This window comes from Sinocyclocheilus rhinocerous, unplaced genomic scaffold, assembly GCF_001515625.1.
Source record: "Sinocyclocheilus rhinocerous isolate Xijiao unplaced genomic scaffold, SAMN03320098_v1.1 scaffold134, whole genome shotgun sequence".
NCBI classification, from domain to species: Eukaryota; Metazoa; Chordata; class Actinopteri; order Cypriniformes; family Cyprinidae; genus Sinocyclocheilus; species Sinocyclocheilus rhinocerous.
In genome coordinates, this window is record NW_015631070.1 from 701,967 (window position 1) to 720,273 (window position 18,307).

Below are 18,307 nucleotides of genomic sequence, written 5' to 3' on the forward strand. Positions count from 1 at the left end.
TGACTTTGTTCTCTCTCACCGGACTTGTGTGTGTGTAGGTGATGTAAAAGACGAAAGCAGGCATTTGGACCAAAGCACTGTGAGACAAGGGAGGGGGAGACTCAAAATGTTTCTAAACTTAAAACGCATTTTTGCCTCGTTTGTGTTGTTTTACTACTTACACAATTATTTAAAGTATAAAACATTGTTATTTATAACACACAGCGTGGTTTTTAATCATATTTTTAGGGGGGGGGCAACCCTCAGATGGGGGGGTCCTGTCCCCCCGACCCCCCGGAATTTCTGCCTATGCACATTTGTAATCACGCTGCTTTTTGGTGGAAAAAACGTCAGTCTTCGCATGATTCTGATTAACTATATGAAATGATATAAATATATACATTTCTGCCCCCCTATCATGAATTTTGTTATCATTCTAAATGCATTTTAATAAACTGAATCTTTAAACTTTAGCTAACTTACATGGTAGCTCTCTCATGAGTCATTGATGTTAGCAAGAGAAATGAACTATATTTACCTTTTGCCTTTTGGATAATTAGCTGTAAATCCGAGGCACAGGTAGCTTAGTCTTTTGTTCATCACCACTCACCTCCACACCAAGACAAACACAACTGGAAAGGGAGGGAGGGCTTCACTTCTGCGGCTCTCTGCCTGTCTGTGATGTGATGTGCAGTTGATCAATGAGTGCTACACGGCTGTGCTGCGCAGAGACGCAGAGGTGAGAAAGGCATTGGAACTCCACAGAGTCTCAACATTTCCCGAGTCTCGACCTGATATTTAGATTTTTTATTTGTTTGACAAGGAAAGTTGTGCGCAAACAGAAACACACACACGCACACATACATATATTCATTTATTAAAAAAAAAAAACTCCTCTCGAGGAAGAAAAAGGGCAAGTGCTCAAGCCCCCTTTGATGTCTATGTGTGCACGTGCCTGTTTAAGCACTATCACTTTAAGAACAAATGCCTTTCCAGTAGAATCAGTATCACATTCATTATACACTGAATACTGTCATCATTTATCGCTTTTGTTATTCATGTACCACAAAAAATACTACTGTATTTTCTTGTAACATTTGACAACCAAAGCAAAAATTCTGACAGATTGTGCCCAGAAATGAAATTACTTCAGTGTCACATGATCCTTCAGAAATATTCTAATGTGCTGATTTGCTGCTCAAGAAACATTTCTGGTTATTATCAATGTTGAAAACAGTTGCATTATACATATACATGATATTTTTCAGGATTCACAGATAAATAGAAAGTTCAAAAGAACAGCATTTATTTGAAATATAAATCTTTTGTAACATTATAAATGTTCTTACTGTCACTTTTGAGCAATTTAATGTATCCTTGCAACCCTCTACGGACACCTTGGCAATTGAATCGCCATTGGCTAGTAATTTTTTTTGTTTACTCGCCAGTGCTAAAATAACGAAGGAGTGGCTTCACAACAACTCTGTGATTGTTCTTGAATGGCCCAGCCAGAGCCCTGACTTAAACCCAATTGAGCATCTCTGGAGAGACCTAAAAATGGCTGTCCACCAACGTTTACCGTCCAACCTGACAGAACTGGAGAGGATCTGCAAGGAGGAATGGCAGAGGATCCCCAAATCCAGTTGTGAAAAACTTGTTGCATCTTTCCCAAAAAGACTCATGGCTGTATTAGATCAAGAGGGTGCTTCTACTAAATACTGAGCAGAGGGTCTGAATACTTAGGACCATGTTATATTTCAGTTTTTCTTTTTTAATAAATCTGCAAAGATGTCAACAATTCTGTGTTTTTCTGTCAATATGGTGTGCTGTGTGTACATTAATGAGGAAAAAAAATTAACTTAAATGATTTTAGCAAATGGCTGCAATATAACAAAGAGTGAAAAATTTAAGGGGGTCTGAATACTTTCCGTACCCACTGTATGTATCTGCAGCGTGAGAGAAGTTCTTTTGATGGAGACAAATCATTGCATGTTATTGTTCTCCATTTCTCCGTAAATGTCATGTGACTGAAAAATTTGCTTAGGGTGCAAATATGCAGAACATTGTTTCTTATTTTTTTCTATTGATTTGTGGGTGAAGTGTGACCTGATGGTCTGTTCTGGAGATTCATCATCACATCACACGTTTCTGTTTGTTTCAATGGTTGCTCGCGGTCAAGCTGCTTCCTGCGGTTTTGATGCCTCACATCACTCATCCAAGACAAATGACCATCAATCTACAGACGCCTTATTGTGCTTCAGATGAGCTCCTGTCTACATGCCTTCCTGTCTCTGTATTTCCCTCCAATACACATGAAAAAGTCCAATCAGCCAGAGGTCTCGCTTCAGTAAAGTCAACTGACTCCCTCCCGCTTCATAAACACAGAGACGGTCATTTGTACAGTATGTTGCACATTGTAAATACTGCATAGTTTTGCTGACTTGAATACGATCAATTTTGAGTGTATTGACTATTTCACACTGGCTGGGAATGTGGCTCAACCAATCAGAATGCAGAATTTTATAACTGAGTGATGTCACACTTGCAGTAACTTTATTCTGATTGGGCTGCACGTAGTCACATGATATTCAGACCAGCAGCATGACTGTAAAGATGGTGTATATTGAGAACTTTCATTTCTGACATAAATCGAGGTAGCTTGTATGTTTCTTTCCTGTCTACAATAATAAGTCCAAAAGAAGGCAAAAACTGCAGGTTTTACTGAAGCTGTTTTTGCACTGATGCCAGACTTGTCATCAAAAAGACCCATTACCACATTTTAGTTGCTATATAAAGCTTGAATTTCCATTAAAATAACTGATGATATAAAATCACTCATAGCCTGATATGATATTTTGATCAACGCTCAGCCTTATCTACACACTTTGAAGGTGACCTTTTTCTTTGCACGGAAGGTTCATCATAATTAAGTGACGATTTGAAAAGCTGTGAGCAATGGTTAAGGTACGACTGTCCTAGAATTTGTGTCTGCATAATATAGAGCTCTGGCTATAAATCATGCTTCATAAATATTGCAAGGTTGTTGCCTTTGTATCATGTATATGTGTGTTTGTTTATATTCTGATTTCCATATCAGCTATTCTTATTCCATTGTTTTGCTGTACTGTGCATTTATTATGCTGTGCTTATGCTGCACACACACACACACACACACACACACACACACACACATAGCAGTCAAAAGTTTAGAATAATTAAGATGGTTTATGTTTTTGAAAGAAGTGTCTTCTGCTCACCAGGAGTGTATTTATTTGATAAAAAATAGAGTAAAATTTTTTTAAATAAAAAAATAAGTTTTCTGTGTAAATATATGGTAAAATGTAATTTATTGCTGTGATCAAAGCTGAATTCAGCATTATTACAGTCTTCAGTGTCACATGATCCTTCAGGAATCATTCTAATTATGCTGATTTGCCACTTAAGAAACATTTCTAAATGCTATCTATGTTGAAAGCAGTTGTGCTACCGAATGTTTTTGTGGAAACTGTGATACATTTTATTTTTCAGGATTCATTGATGAATAGAAAGTTAAAAAGAACAGCACTTATTTGAAACAGAAATCTTTTGTAACCTTATAAATGTCTTTACTGTCACTTTTGATTAATTTGATGCAACCTTGATGAATAAAAGTATTACTTTCTTTCATTTAAAAAAAGAAAAAAAGAAAAAAAAATAGACCCCAAATATTTGAATGGTAGTTACACAACTGATTTCAACATTGATATTATTCAGAAATGTTTCTTGAGCAGCAAATCAGAATTGATAATTGTAATAATATTCCATAATATTAATGTTTTTTTTTCTGTATTTTTCATCAAAAAATGCAGCCTTGATGAGCAGAAGAGACTTCTTTGATATATTTTGAAAATCTTTCACCAGTAGTATGGGATTGTGTAATTTTTCTTTACACTTTACTGTAATAAACAGTAGATGAACTTCAGGGGAAGGCTGTCAAAAGTCAGACACTGCCATCTAGGATCTCTGCGAGAAACTGCCTGACTGTAAATAACAGGCTGTAAACAGCAGTGCAGATATTGCTATGAAAGATTTTACATCAAGGAATCATTTGATTATTTGCATGTAGTGTTGTTTTCTGAGTTGTCCGCAAACAGAACTGTCCTTCTAGTTCCAGGCCTGCATGTGGAGACTGAAGTTGATTCTCCTGACCTGCTTTTATATTGTATCTTATCCTAAAATCAAACTCATTTCCATCCATCTTACAGGTAACAAAAGGGACTTCAATAATTTTTTTCCAGCCAGTTGGAGGACGTCCACAAACACACGTTGCCCCGTTCGCAGACAGCGATTCTGAAGTTCTGGAATGGGCAGCAGAGACGTTTGGTGGAGTGACGTCCTTCACCACAGCACGAGATCCCATGACCATAACTTTCACCGGGATGAAAGGTAAGATCACGCTCTGCATCGGTGTAGTCGCCTCTTAAGATGCGTGCATTATCAGTGATCTGGTCATTTGTGAAACGCTGAACTCTTTCAGGTGCACAGCGACCATCAACGTGTGACCTGCAACCGGAAACACCAGCAGATAAACAGTTCATTGATCTGAAGCTGACACCTCCATCCGATGAGCTCAAATCATGTTACACAAAGCATTCTGGGGAACCACTGCACGTGATCAATATTCCTGATGGCGTCAAAATACGGTAAATGGCACCAGTAGAAATGGGATACGGAAATTATTTATTTCCATGATTGGTCCAAAATGCAGCTTCTACTCTGACTGGGACAGTGCTTCACTTCTTCTGGCTTCTTTACTCATTATCTGTACAGCACAGAATTGAAGTTGAGGTTTCATTTGTTTGTTTTTAAAGATGGTTTAGTTTTATCTCTCCTCTGTTGTCATTGCTTCCCTCACATCTTCTACTAAATCTCTTCTGTCTGAAGTTTAAGGTTGAAATGTGATCACCCCATTTTTTAACTCTGGTCATGTATCAACATTGCATTAATGTGTTTTTTTTTCTTTTCAGGACTGTTTCTTTGCATTTACCATCCATGTCTAAAGTGGTCCTGAGAGGTCCAGCAGGCACTGAGTGGACCATCGGCGACACTAACGGTATCCAATTGCTGGTGAGAATTGCATGTGGAAGCTTATTTCCACCACAGAATACAAATATAAAAAGGGACTTTTTATCTAACATTTGTTTTTCTTGTTATTGCAATCCATAGTGTATTCTGACTTTTCATATCATAAGTCACAAGTCATAAGTGAGAAAATCCATAGTGCAAGTTAACTCGCAACAATAACTTTACATAACTCACATTTGCAAGTTACATAATGCAATTCTGACTTTTACATCTCACAATTCTGAAAACGTTCTTCTGTTTACATATTGCAATTAATACAGGTGCATCTCAATAAATTAGAATGTTGTGGAAAAGTTCATTTATTTCCAATTTTTTTCCAAATCGTGAAAAAAGATCCAAACTGTGAATTTATAACTTGCAATTACACGTTAATAAAGTCAGTTTATCAGTTTAATTGTCAGTTTATAACCCACAATTACGAGTTTATATCTTGCAACTCTGGCTTTTTTACATCTTGCAATTAATAACTCATAATTTTGAGTTCCAAACTAGCCTGCAATTATGAGTTTGCATCTAGGCATTCTGACTTATTTTCTTTGCAACTTGTAATTGCGAGACATAAACTCACAATTCTGAGGAAAAAAGATCCAAACTGTGTCATTCAGATTATTTTTATTTATTTTTTTGTCAGGATTCTGAATTTACATCTCAAAAGTACTAACTTTCAATCAAAGTAAAGAAAAAAAGTCTGAATTGTGAATGTAGAGCTCACAATTATGAGTTTACATCTCACAATTCTGACTTTTTTCTCATAATTCTGAGTTGTGCATATAAACTCACAATTTCTAGAAAAACGTAAGAATTGAGAGATAATGACTTTATATTTTTATTCCATTGCGTAAATAAGCTTCCACATTTTCACGACCTTAAATCATCATCAAAAATAATTGCTTTTTACCGGGACCTAACAAATTAAATAACAAGCATTCTGTATGACTAGGTATTTACGTTTCTCTTTTACAGGCGAACAATCGTATAATCTTAAATGGATTGAGTTTGCCTCCGAGGAGGACGATCTCTGATGACCCTAGAGAAATCAGGCAGAAGGTGTTGTTATACTACAACAGCACCTCCATCACCAGCTACTCTGAGATCCGTCTGAACATGTCACACATCCAGCTTTGGATCAGGGACAGCACGAGCTCCTCAGGTAATGTGCTGTGGATCTTCTTTCTCTCTCATTAGCCTGGACATTAGGTTTGGTCAGGAATCAGGCCTCATTGTGTAGTTCTAGGCTGATTTTACTGCTCAGCTCTACATGAAGACAGACAGACCCATTTGTTCATCAAAATACCAGAAATCATCATATAAAGGACTTTTTTCCCAGTGTTTCATTTTATTATCAACTTTTTTTTTTTTTTTTTAGAATAAATCAAAACAGACACAAGCGAGTTGATTGTTTTCATGCAGTATAGAGCTATGAAATTAATGTGTAGGGCAGCTCATTTGATCTGGGAATGTCAGAGTTCATTTTGAGTCTTTTTCTCAGGAGAAAAGCAAAGGCAAAGTAACTAAAGTAAAAGCCTCCATTTTGCTCTCTGTTTAATCTCATTTCTATCTAAGAAAAACAGCTGAGATGTTACATATGTAATCTCATTTGAGGTTCTTCTTTCATGAGGATTCTCTGCTCTTCCAGTAAAACCAGTGCCTGAGTTTCCTCATGGGATGCTCAAATGCTCAAAAGCGTTTAGGGTCAATCTGTTGAATTCTTATTAACATGCATGAAAACATTTGTGACCCTGGACCACAAAACCAGTCTTAAGTCGCTTGGGTATATTTTTAGCAATAGCCAAAAAAACATTGTATGGGTCAAAATTATACATTTTTCTTTTATGCCAAAAATCATTAGGATATTAAGTAAAGATCATGTTCCATGAAGATATTTTGTAAATTTCCTACCATAAATATATCAAAACGTAATTTTTGATTAGTAATATGCATTGCTAAGAACTTAATTTGGACAACTTTAAAGATGATTTTCTCAATATTTAGATTTTTTTGCACCCTCAGATTCCAGATTTTCAAATAGTTATATCTTGGCCAAATATTAAAATTTTGATTAGTAATATGAATTGCTAAGAACTTCATTTGGACAACTTTAAAGGCGATTTTCTCAGTATTTAGATTTTTTTGCACCGTCAGACTCCAGATTTTCAAATAGTTGTATCTCGGCCAAATATTGTCCTATCCTAACAAACATCAATGGAAAGCTTATTTATTCAGCTTTCAGATGATGTATAAATCTCAATTTCATAAAATTGACCCTTATGACTGGTTTTGTGGTCCAGGGTCACATATGCTCGTTGATTTGTTCCCGTCGTCTATAAGACCCGGCAGACACACACATGCCGCTCAGGTGTTCCTGATGTGCACTGATTCCATGAAAATGAGTTTACGTCGCTTGTAGCCTCAAGCTGCAGAATCATTGCTTTTCAATTATGGAAAGGTGTTGCAATTCTGTTGCGAGAGTTGTAAACCTTTATTAAATGTATTATTGAGACTGTTTGTCTGCTGTCCTGTTGCTTCACCTGTAGTATCAGCAGAAGTGGAGCACACCACACCAGCACCCAGTTCTTCTTCGGTTCCTCTTCAGATGCAGCTGTTCTCATCTCCAGACTACAGGTTGCCTCTAGATCCCAGCAGTAAAGTTCAGAGTGACAAGAGGGTCTATGCGGAGGTATATGATTCTCAGGGCTAATATAGTCTACATTTATTGTAATTATTCTGTGGAGATTTCTGCATGACCCATATTTGCAGCTTTCAGTAACAGGCATGTGATCAGTTACAAACAAAATAATAGTTTATAATAGTTTTCAGATTTACATAACCCATGCTCACAGCGTTTGCAGAGATGAAATCATTAAAGGGATAGTTCACCCAAAAATGAAAATTCTGTCATTAATTACTTACCCTCATGTCGTTCCAAACCCATAAGACCTCTGTTCATCTTCAGAACACAAATTAAGATATTTTTGATGGAATCTGAGAGCAAAATGGCACCAGGGTGACACAGAGGAGACAAATTGTTGAATAAAGTTGTTATTTTTTTTCTTTTGCGCACAAAAAGTATTCTCGTAGCTTCGTAATATTACGGTTGAACCCCTGATGTCACATGGGTTATTTTACCGATCTTCTTGCTACGTGTCTGGACGTTGATCGTGTAAGGACCCTTGCTGTCTATGGGAGGGTTAGAGAGCTGTCAGAATGCATCAAAAATATCTTAATTTGTGTTCCGAAGATGAACGGAGTTCTTACGGTATTGGAGTAATTAATGACAGAATTGTAATTTTTGGGTGAACTAACCCTTTAATGAAATCATACTTCTGTTTGGCTGATGAGTGACTTTTATTTTGACATCCTTTTTTAAATAACTTCAAAAGTGCTTTCAAAAGTATAAATCTGTTTATTGCCTATCAAGGTCTTTCCATATGATTTATTTCTAATTTAATAAAAAAATAAAATAAAAAAAAATCACTGCAGCATATTACTTACTATCTTTAAACTAAATACGGTGATATCATGTATGTCAGCTTTATATCAACATCTGCAACCAAAAAAAAACATATAAGTCAACGACTAAATGGCCACATAATGGCATAAAATGAGCTGTCCACAGAATTTCTGAAACATATTAATTATTAGGAAATTTATTTCTAATCATATTCACTCAAAATAGTCTAAAAACAGCTATCAACCAATGACAATAATATCAAATGCTCAAATATTGTCCAGATAACCTTATATTTACACAATTCATGTGGCTCATACATACTTCAGAAATACTGAATTACAAAAAAATCCCATCCCTGCATTAAATGGTCTTTATTGTGCTGAAGCACTCTGTATACCCGGGTATCATGGCAAACACCATAGAAAATGATTGAGGTTCTGATATACAAATGCAACAATACAAATACAAACACCAATGCAAACACCTCAATTTGTTAAAACATTTATTCTTTCTCTATACCAGATCTCAAGTGAGAGCTACGGAGAGTTTTCCTTAAGCATTAAGGTCAGCAGCTGTTGGGTTCGCTCCATGCCAGTGGTGAGGAAAATGCCGTTCAAAGAGGAGGCATGCTACATCGAGGACTGTCCTAAGAGACTCAGCTTCTCCTTCGAGATGCTTCAGGACCTGCCGTCCAGCTCGTGGGACCTCGAATGTGCAGTTAAACTTTGTTATGACAGTAAAAAGGTTATTGGAGTTCTGTTTTTCAGACAGTGTAAAACACTCTTTGCAAAGCCCATATTACACAATCATCTCTTGTTGGTTTCTTTTGTGATTTTAGTTTTGTACAAACGAAACACAAGTCAAGAGGAGCTTGCAGGTCAAGCCATATATCTCAAACCAAAGTGAGTACAAGCTAATTTCATCTCAGTGCAGCAAGAAAGATCATACTAAATGTCCATTTGAAAGTGTTCAATCGATATGGGGTTGACAATGCCAAAAACTACAGAGCAGAGTGGCTGATGGCCGATACAATGCTGACATAGTAAGTGTAGTGGTTACATAGTAACTAGTGGTTGCCAGATATTTGTTATTTTTTTAATTATTGGCATCAGCTGATATTTTTATTCTGTTTGGCTGATGTGTCAGACTTTTATTTTGACATCCTTTTTTTTCAACTACAACTTCTTAATCAAGAAATCTCTATCTAAAGAATAAATCTGTTTATTGCCTATCAACGAATTATTTTTAATTTAGTAAAAATAAAAATGTCACTGCAGTATGTTACTTACTATCAAATACTGTGATATCATATCAGTTTTATATCAACATCTGCAATCAAAAAAATCCATATCAGTCAACCACTAAATGGACACACAATGAGCTGTCTACAGAATTTCTGAAACGTATTAACTGATATGAAATTTGTATCTAATCATCACTCAAAATAGTCTAAAAGCAACTATCAGCCAATGACAATAATGACAATAACAATAATGAAAATAATAAAATGCTCAAGTATTGTCCAGATAATCATTGCTTATTGTGCTAATTACAGCAATAAACCATTCAAAATGTAGAACATCCTTAACACACTTTCATAAAGCTGGTATGGGTTTCCCCTGGGTGCTCCCAAAAACTGTGTAAAATGGCAATTATAAATTTACAAACGTGGATGAAATGTCCAGAAACATTTATCTCGTTGGGTCATCTGTGTGCGTCAGCTGCCACAAATTGATATCTCAGATATTCAGGAAACTTGTGATACCCTTAAGCTTGAACTCTGTGATGCTGGATAACATTTGAGTCCTAATTTGGAAACACACAGGAAATAAATCCTCCCATTCGAAACACCATTCAGCAGTGTTCATTTCAGAGCACAACAATGGGACGACACGCTATTGTCCCAGATTCAAACTACTCCCATTTCGCCTCTGCAAAATTTGTGCTATTCTGGTGGAGCTGGAGCCGGTGTCGCCCCCCAATCTCCGGCTGACGTCATCAGTCGTCATGTAGATGAGGTCAGGATATGAGGACGAGGACGACGGGAAGGGGGTGTTTATAGGAAGGCCTGCTCGCTGACCTTGTGGCCGCAATCAGAAATAATGATTTATTGTGTCCGAGGTCTGGTATGCTTGGCCTTTCCGAACACGGGGCATGGGTCTCCATTGTCAGCCGCACACAAAGAAGGGAAGATGTAGTTCTTTAAAAGTGAAGACTGTCCCCGGGAAGATGAGTCAAGAACAAACTCTTGCATTCCTCGCTGCCGGCCCCAGCAAATGCCTACTGCACTCCGCACAAACACTGACACGGGGTCATGTTTCTGCAGGACGCTACGTGCTTCGATCAGTCTCCATCCATGTTGTTTTTTTCCTCCACTGTTGTCCATTTGGGACAGTAGACAAGGTTTCTGCAGTTTGGTGTGATTCTTGATGTTGACTTTTCTTTGGAGGTGTTTTTCCTGCAGGGCATCTCTGAAAGTCCAGAGATCAGCATTGAGACACGGTCAGTTTGAAAACTCTAAGTAGAAAACAGGTCATAGGATCTGTTAGGATTAGCCTGTGTTTTGAAGGATGCGGGCCCTCGGGCTGTCCTTCCTGTTTGAGGGGCCGAAGTTCATCCCCTCCTGACCACCTGCTTGGCTGTTATCTGCCTCTGTTTGCTCAGCTCAGACTTTCTGACCAAACACACAAATAAAAGCCGATATTTGGTGGAAGCTCTGCTGCTGACTTGGAGAAGAAAGCAAATAAAAATGGACATAAAACAGACCTGTGTTCGTCAAACCAAACGTTCCTCAAGCCTCTTGGGAACCATTATTTGAGCAGCCGAGGTGTTTTTGGTAAACACACATTTCTTTGCAAAGGTGCTCGGCCTTTAGCAAGCACCTCGCTATCAAATCGTGCGATTACACAGACACGCACAACTTGAGCAAAAACAAGCAGCTGCTATTGACCTTCCTGCTTCCCGTCATTGTCATGGAGAGGAAGATGAGAGCGTGTGTGTAGAGCGGCATATATGAACACCGGGACATCGAGGTCATATAGTGGAGATGTAAACAGAGAGGATGCAGAGTGGATGCCACAGGAGACAAATGATGAGCCTTTGACCCACTCGCAGACACGCTTGGCCCACTGATGCACTTGAGGACCGCTGCTGTGTCTGTGTTTGCTCCACTTTTGACATGAGCAACCTGAGCTTTCTGTTAAATAACCTTTGAGAAGTTATGCTCTTGATTTCATCCAGTGTTGGCGAGTAACTAAGTAGTGATGCTACTACATTTGTCAGTAGTGTGACAGTAGTTTAGATGTATGCAAACGAATGCAGTTCCATAAAAGGGCAACTTTTATACTTCATTTGCCCTCAAAAGGTTTATAGTAGTACCTTAAGGGAATATATTTCTACTCTAGGGGCCAGTTTTACTAACAGCTTGCACCAGTGCAAACCGTCTTTTGGCGTTAAAATAGTACTGTCAGGTTTTACCAAAGATTCGCAGTGAAGAATTAGTGCTGAAAAGGCATGGACATTTTTGCGCCCGAGCATATTGAATATGAATTTGTAGGAGTTTCCGTTTCAGACATAAAATTTACGGGAGGAGAGTATTAAAATGAATCACGCAACGAGATTTACTAACGTTTGTGCTTGTCAAATTACTGGTATTTGCGCCATTATTTAACGCCCCAAAAAAGCATGTCTTAAACTATTTTGCGCTTGAAATGCCTGCAATTATTGTTGCTAGAGGAGGCACAGCAGAGAACAGAGAGCACGTGGTAGAAGGGAGAGGATTTTTTTCCACATGTATTAATTTATTTGGAATGCCAGAAGAACACATTATCTGAACATATTATTTGCCAAGCCATGTTATTTTTAATTTGCTTCAGGAAATAAAAGACGACTTGGAACTCTCAACTAGGAGTCACACAATACCAGATCTATCAAAACTTCTTGCAACCCTTCATATTTTGGCCTTCGGTTCTTTTCAATGTATTGTGGCTTCTTTATTCTTTATTTGCGACTACGCTAATTTGCACTGCACTTGGTATATTGCGTTGGTCGATATGTAAATGAGATGTTGCGGCTGTGTTCTTTAATTTGCGCGTTATTAGTAAATCTCCTGCAGAAATTTCCATGCCCATCGGTGCTGTTTTGGAATTGCGCTTTCACGCTAATTTGCCCTGTTTAGTAAAATTGGCCCTAAATGTGTCTTTACACAGCCAAGTTAAGACTGCTCAAAATTCTGTGTAAACACTCAATGCTGCATAAAAGCCAGGCTAAACTGCATGCTCTGACCCAGCTCAGCCCCTAGTATCAAAGTATTTTATATATAAAGGTACAGTTGCTGTGTACTGTAAATACATTTGTGCCAGCTCTGAGCAGCATTAAACGGTCTGTGTAAAGACACCTAAAGGTACTAACATGCACCTTTTAGGATGCTAGTTAGAGTACAGAGAGTATTGCTGTAGTGACAAGGTGTTGAAAAGATTTTCTTTCTGACAGTGAAGCACCCCCCCCAATACACTACATTAGCTTCACAACCAAATAAACAAGGCAACAATCAAATGCTCAAAGTGAAGAAAAAAGGAAAATAGTTTATCTCTGTAACATTTTACATTTTCTTTCCCTTTTCTCTTACTTTTTTTGTGGGAACAAAATTTATATAATACTTATTTTACAAAGAAAAGTTGAATGTGTAATTGACTTTTTAGTTGTGTAATATTTTATGATAGCACAGGAATCTCTTTCATCCCTCTTGCAGAATATATTTCACTGGTTGAGCTAAGATGAAATAAAGATTTCACCATAATAAGAACACTTTAATTTTAAGCATCCTATAAGGGTTTGATTTATAAATAAATGATCAGTAACAAATGTCTTTTGCTGAGAAACATGTGAATGACTAATCTTCAGTGTGTGCAGCTCTGATCTGCTCAGAATGTTCTGATCAATTTTGCAATAGAATGTAATGTTAAAATGTTTATAAAATTTATATTAATAAACATATTTAATTAACTGCATGTGTTAAAGTATTTTGACAGCCTTGAGGTATACTGTAAACCTGGGCTCTTCAACTCCAGTGCTGGAGGGTCAGTGTCTCCAGTGCTGGAGTTTAACTCTAACCTTAACCAAACACACCCAAACAAGCTAATAAAGGTGTTCAGAGTTGCTTGCAAATTACAGAAACCTTGGTGGGTTAAATTGGGATTGGAACTACAGTCTGCAGAACACTGGCCAATCAAGACTGGAGTTAAGGAGCACTGCTCTAGGACATGGTTTTCCGTAAAGTGTGTATTGTGAAAAGCACTATATTAATACAACTGACTTAACTTGATGGTCTCAGTAACTTACTTGTAGTTAGCTAGAAGCTTTTAGTGTATCTAGCTACTTTTAAGGTAGCTTCTTTCAGAGTAATTTCTACTCTATGTAATGACTAGCTTGTATCTTGACAAACTACAGATTCACAATACCTTCCTCGACACTGATGTCATCTAATGCTAACTGGCATACTGTGCCTATAGAACACTGATGTGGAAATTAAGTAGAGCTAAGTCTGGGGGTGTAATTCTCGCTTTGGGCTGCGAGAGGTCCTGAGTTCAAATCCCGGACGAGCCCCCAATTTCTTACTGCTGCGTTCTGACCTAGTTATCACTTTCAACTGAACCATGGGGAAAATCACTTTACAAAGGCATGTTAACAATTGTCTTTCACTGAATGAGGGAAAGCAGTGACTTCTGAACTGAATATTTGCTCTGTTTCAGATCCGTGTTTTGAGTTCGGACTCTCGGCTGTTCTGGGAATCGCATTCGGAGGATTTCTGATTGGAGTTCTCCTCACCGGTGCTTTATGGTTCATTAAGATACGAACAGGTGAGTTACAGGCATTTGGAATGAGTTATGTTTAGCAGAGCTTATGACTTATTTAAATACTCAAGCGTGAGAAGATGTATTTGGTAGAGTTTTCTCTGCTTCTTTAGCTTATGAGGGAAGAGGTGGAGAGAGCAGCTCTAACAAGCCTCGCGATGATTTCCAACTAGAAATAAGATGAAGCAGTTAAGTAAGGCCGCTGCCGCAGTACCTCCAGACTGATGAGCTGTTCTTGTCTTGAAGGGACTTTTCAACATGTTCTGAATATAAGTGATCCATTTATGAGTTTATAATCAATGATAACGTCCTGATCTCATGTGTGCATGTGTTTCAGGGCATGCTGTGGCTCTGGGAATGAGATCAACGGCGGCCGAGCTCTCAGGTAAACTGAACTCTAAACGAGTCAATCTTTTCCTCAGCACACATCCTCTACTCCTTTCCTGTCGCATTTCCTTTTCACGGTATGATCGCCTCACTCGATAGTTGCCGTGGAAATCTGTTTTTGTTTATTTCACTCAATATTCCCTGTGTCTTTTGTCCAGTCCTCTCTATATCCGGATGCCCATGTGGTTTGACCAAACGGCAGCCAGTGCCCACCCACCCATCTCCCTCCGAGAACAGCAGCGCCAACGCCAGCATTGGCAGCACCCAGAGCACACCCACCAGCAGCATGGCATAATGCCATCGCCCCTCTGCTCCTAACGCTCTCTCCCTCTTGAAGCCATCTCGCTCCACGTGTCCCATCATCCCGAGCGAGAGAAAAAGAGGGGCAGTAGCAATCCTGAAACGTTCCCTGTACCTCACAATACTCCATTCACTTTCCCGGCTACGGGAAGTCAGTGGGGACGAAGAACAAAAAAAGAAAAAGCTTGGCTCCCAGAGACAGGAAAAACAACGCATAACCCCCAGGAACTAACAGGAAATTCGTCGCATTTTTGCGCCGGTGCCTCTCTGATGGAGGCGAACTAAGATTTCACAGACAAACAGCGGTCTGACGCATCAGTTCGCTTTCAGATGCGGCTAAACGTGGCTCAAAGAGGCGACCGAACAAACGTCAGACCACCCCATATCCAAACACTCGGCTGTGGACTGACCTGATGAAATATTCCAACAAATCAAACTATTGGACATGAACATAAAAGGAAGCCCTTTTTTAGTTTTAGAGTTCTTACTGAAAAGGCTGTCTCACATGGGACAGATTGGGAAATGGCTACCTCTGAGTCTCTGTGGATGTAGATTTGTTTTATATTTGTTTGACCATAACTAGAAACAGTTGCTGAATCTCATGAAATCTGCCAAAACGTGTCCTATTTAACCCCCAAATCAATAGAAATACAGAAGCAGTACCTTTTTTAGCAATGTGACATTTTCTGATGCAGAGATAAATTATCTCATTCTTATTACTGATATGTAAAAAAAAAAAAAAAAGAGAGGTTTATATATATATATGAAGAGTTCAAGTGCCGTCTGAAATTTTCTTCTAAAATGAGCATTTTTATCAGGCTCCTATATTTATGTTCAGTTATTTCACTTTAATTGTAAAGAAAAGGACCTATGCATTACCATTAGAGTAAAATTACTGAACCTAAGCAGGAACCTAGGAGCCTTATAAAAATGCTTATTTTAGATGAACATTTCTGACGGCACTTAGAGACTTTTGCATCTGAACTCTTCATATATATATATATATATATATATTAGTGCTGTCAATCCAAAATAAAGGATTTTGTTTGCATAATATGTGTGTGTTCTGTGTATATTTATTATGTATATATAGAAATACACACACATACAGTATATATTTAAAAAATATTTACATGTCTATATTTATATTCATATAATTTATATTATAAATAAATGTATTAAATATATAAACATAACCTATTTTTCTGAAATTTCCTTTGATTATGGGGTGAAATATGACCGAAAATGTTTTCATGAGATTCATATGGATGGATTTTTTTGTATTCTTTTTTTTCTTTCAAAGATTTTTTTTAATTTTGTAACTTTGTCTTCATTGAGTGACAAAATATATTTTATTAATTACTTTAGTAATTAAGTAACTTTAAAGATGTTTTTTTATGTGTGTTCGTGACTATAATATGTAGATGCTTTAAGCAGTGAAATCAGTATAATGTAGATTCATAACTTAAGATTTTGGCCTGAAGTTTTCATAATTTGAGAACTCGCCTTTTCCCCCAATGATTTTAAATATTGCAAGTCAAACAAACACATGTCCAGTGAAAATGATCCCAACAGAGCCAAAACCTCTCTTGTGATGTAGCTTAATTTACAACAGTATAATGTATATTACACACTTCATGTGTATTCATTCATGTATTTGTACAGAAGATTACATTTATTTGTCTGTTTATATAACAAAAGAGCAAGAGAATATATATAGTGGGTTAAAAAATGAAAGGGCTAGTTCAGAAAAATCATTGGTTGTCAACCCTCATATCTTTCCAAGCTTGTATGACTTTCTTTCATTTGTGGATCACAAAAGGAGATGTTTAGCACAATGTTCACGCTGCTCTTTTTCATACAGTGAAAGCAGACAATGACCAGGAGCTGTCAAGCTTCAAAGAGGACCAAAACACCATAAAAGTATTAATTAAGTCATGCTTTGAGAAACGAGCCAAATTTAAATCCTTTTTAAACCAGGGAGGAAGATTTTTAGTGTGCAACAGCTTAAATTGGGGTGTATTGCTGAAGTGTATATGAAGTGTACTGCTGTGAACTGTTCCTTTAACATCAGGTGGATGTGAAAAGCAGGAAAATGCCACTCGAGCATTTGTGCAATATCTGTGGTATTACTTTATGTTCATATAATTGTTTGTGTCTGTATGTTATTTTTTATACTGGATTTGTATATTAACTCAGCATTTGTACTGCATGTTCGGTTTTCTCTGGAACTTTTCCATTTAAAGCACCTACCGTCATTATCTGAAGTCATATTTCTTCTGTTCTACCCATTCTGAAGAATCATTTTATTCCAGTTGGACATACTTTAAATCATGAAAACATTGACTCCTTATGTCTTTACAGTTATTGCTTCTCCATTTATTTATTGATGTTCTGGGAATTGCATAACTGCCCAAAGAAGTAGAAGCAGAAGTTGCCCCATGCAAAGTTTGGTCCAGCTTCACTCTGTTGTCTCCTCTGACCCCCAATCTGTGTGCTGTTTCTGGCCCTGAGGAAAATCATCATTACAAACACCGATTTGCCTCTGATTTCTGGCATTTGATGGCGACTTCCACAAAAATGTTGGCGAGTGAAAATCGGGGCTAAAATCGTGCAGTGTTGGAACTAGGTTGGGTTGCACTAGTTCTCTCAGCTTCTCTCAGTTGTCCCGTGTATGATCACATGATAAACTAGGGTTGCACAGAATTCATTTGAGATTACTTGTCTTTGTCTTTCTTTTCCTTGTCCTCTCTGTTATCTTGCAACCTTGGCATTGTTAGAATGCATTGTTCCAAAGCACATGGACATTCCTCTCACTCAAAAATTATAATTTGCTATGAATTTACTCAGTGAGCTGGACGATTCAGTCACTCCGACTGGAAATGAGACAAAATAGTGGTGTATCTGATCCTATGATGACTGAAGTCATTCAGCACTCCAGTTCCTTGAACACTCACTGAACTGAGGAAACAGTTCAACTCAGAACGAACAGCGATGAGCCGCTGATATGTGCATATGTGAACTGAGCACTTGAGCTGATGAAAACTACCCTTAGGGCAACTTATTTATTTTTCATTGGCTCAAGTTAAAAAATTATAGATGTGAATCATTACCCTAAATGTTTTTAATTGGATGAATGAAACATTTTTTTCAGTGTAGTTTATTCACTTTATGTGCTTTAGACGTGTTAAACATCCACATTTCACATCATTAT

General features: G+C 37.6%; 1 protein-coding gene across 2 annotated transcripts in view; it reads left to right on the plus strand.

Annotated features, from left to right (window-relative positions):
• The window catches only part of LOC107741503 (uncharacterized), a 52,182-nt gene extending 36,921 nt beyond the window's left edge, over positions 1–15,261 (plus strand). For both annotated transcript variants that reach the window (XM_016554260.1, XM_016554259.1), the window contains exons 5-14: positions 4,224–4,404; positions 4,496–4,661; positions 4,986–5,085; positions 6,067–6,253; positions 7,638–7,780; positions 9,077–9,298; positions 9,393–9,456; positions 14,305–14,412; positions 14,744–14,791; positions 14,952–15,261. In XM_016554260.1, the coding sequence (XP_016409746.1) occupies positions 4,224–4,404; positions 4,496–4,661; positions 4,986–5,085; positions 6,067–6,253; positions 7,638–7,780; positions 9,077–9,298; positions 9,393–9,456; positions 14,305–14,412; positions 14,744–14,791; positions 14,952–15,088 (1,356 nt within the window). In that variant the 3' untranslated portion in view covers positions 15,089–15,261. The remainder of the gene's footprint in view (positions 1–4,223; positions 4,405–4,495; positions 4,662–4,985; positions 5,086–6,066; positions 6,254–7,637; positions 7,781–9,076; positions 9,299–9,392; positions 9,457–14,304; positions 14,413–14,743; positions 14,792–14,951) is intronic.
• Positions 15,262–18,307: the final 3,046 nt, after the last annotated feature.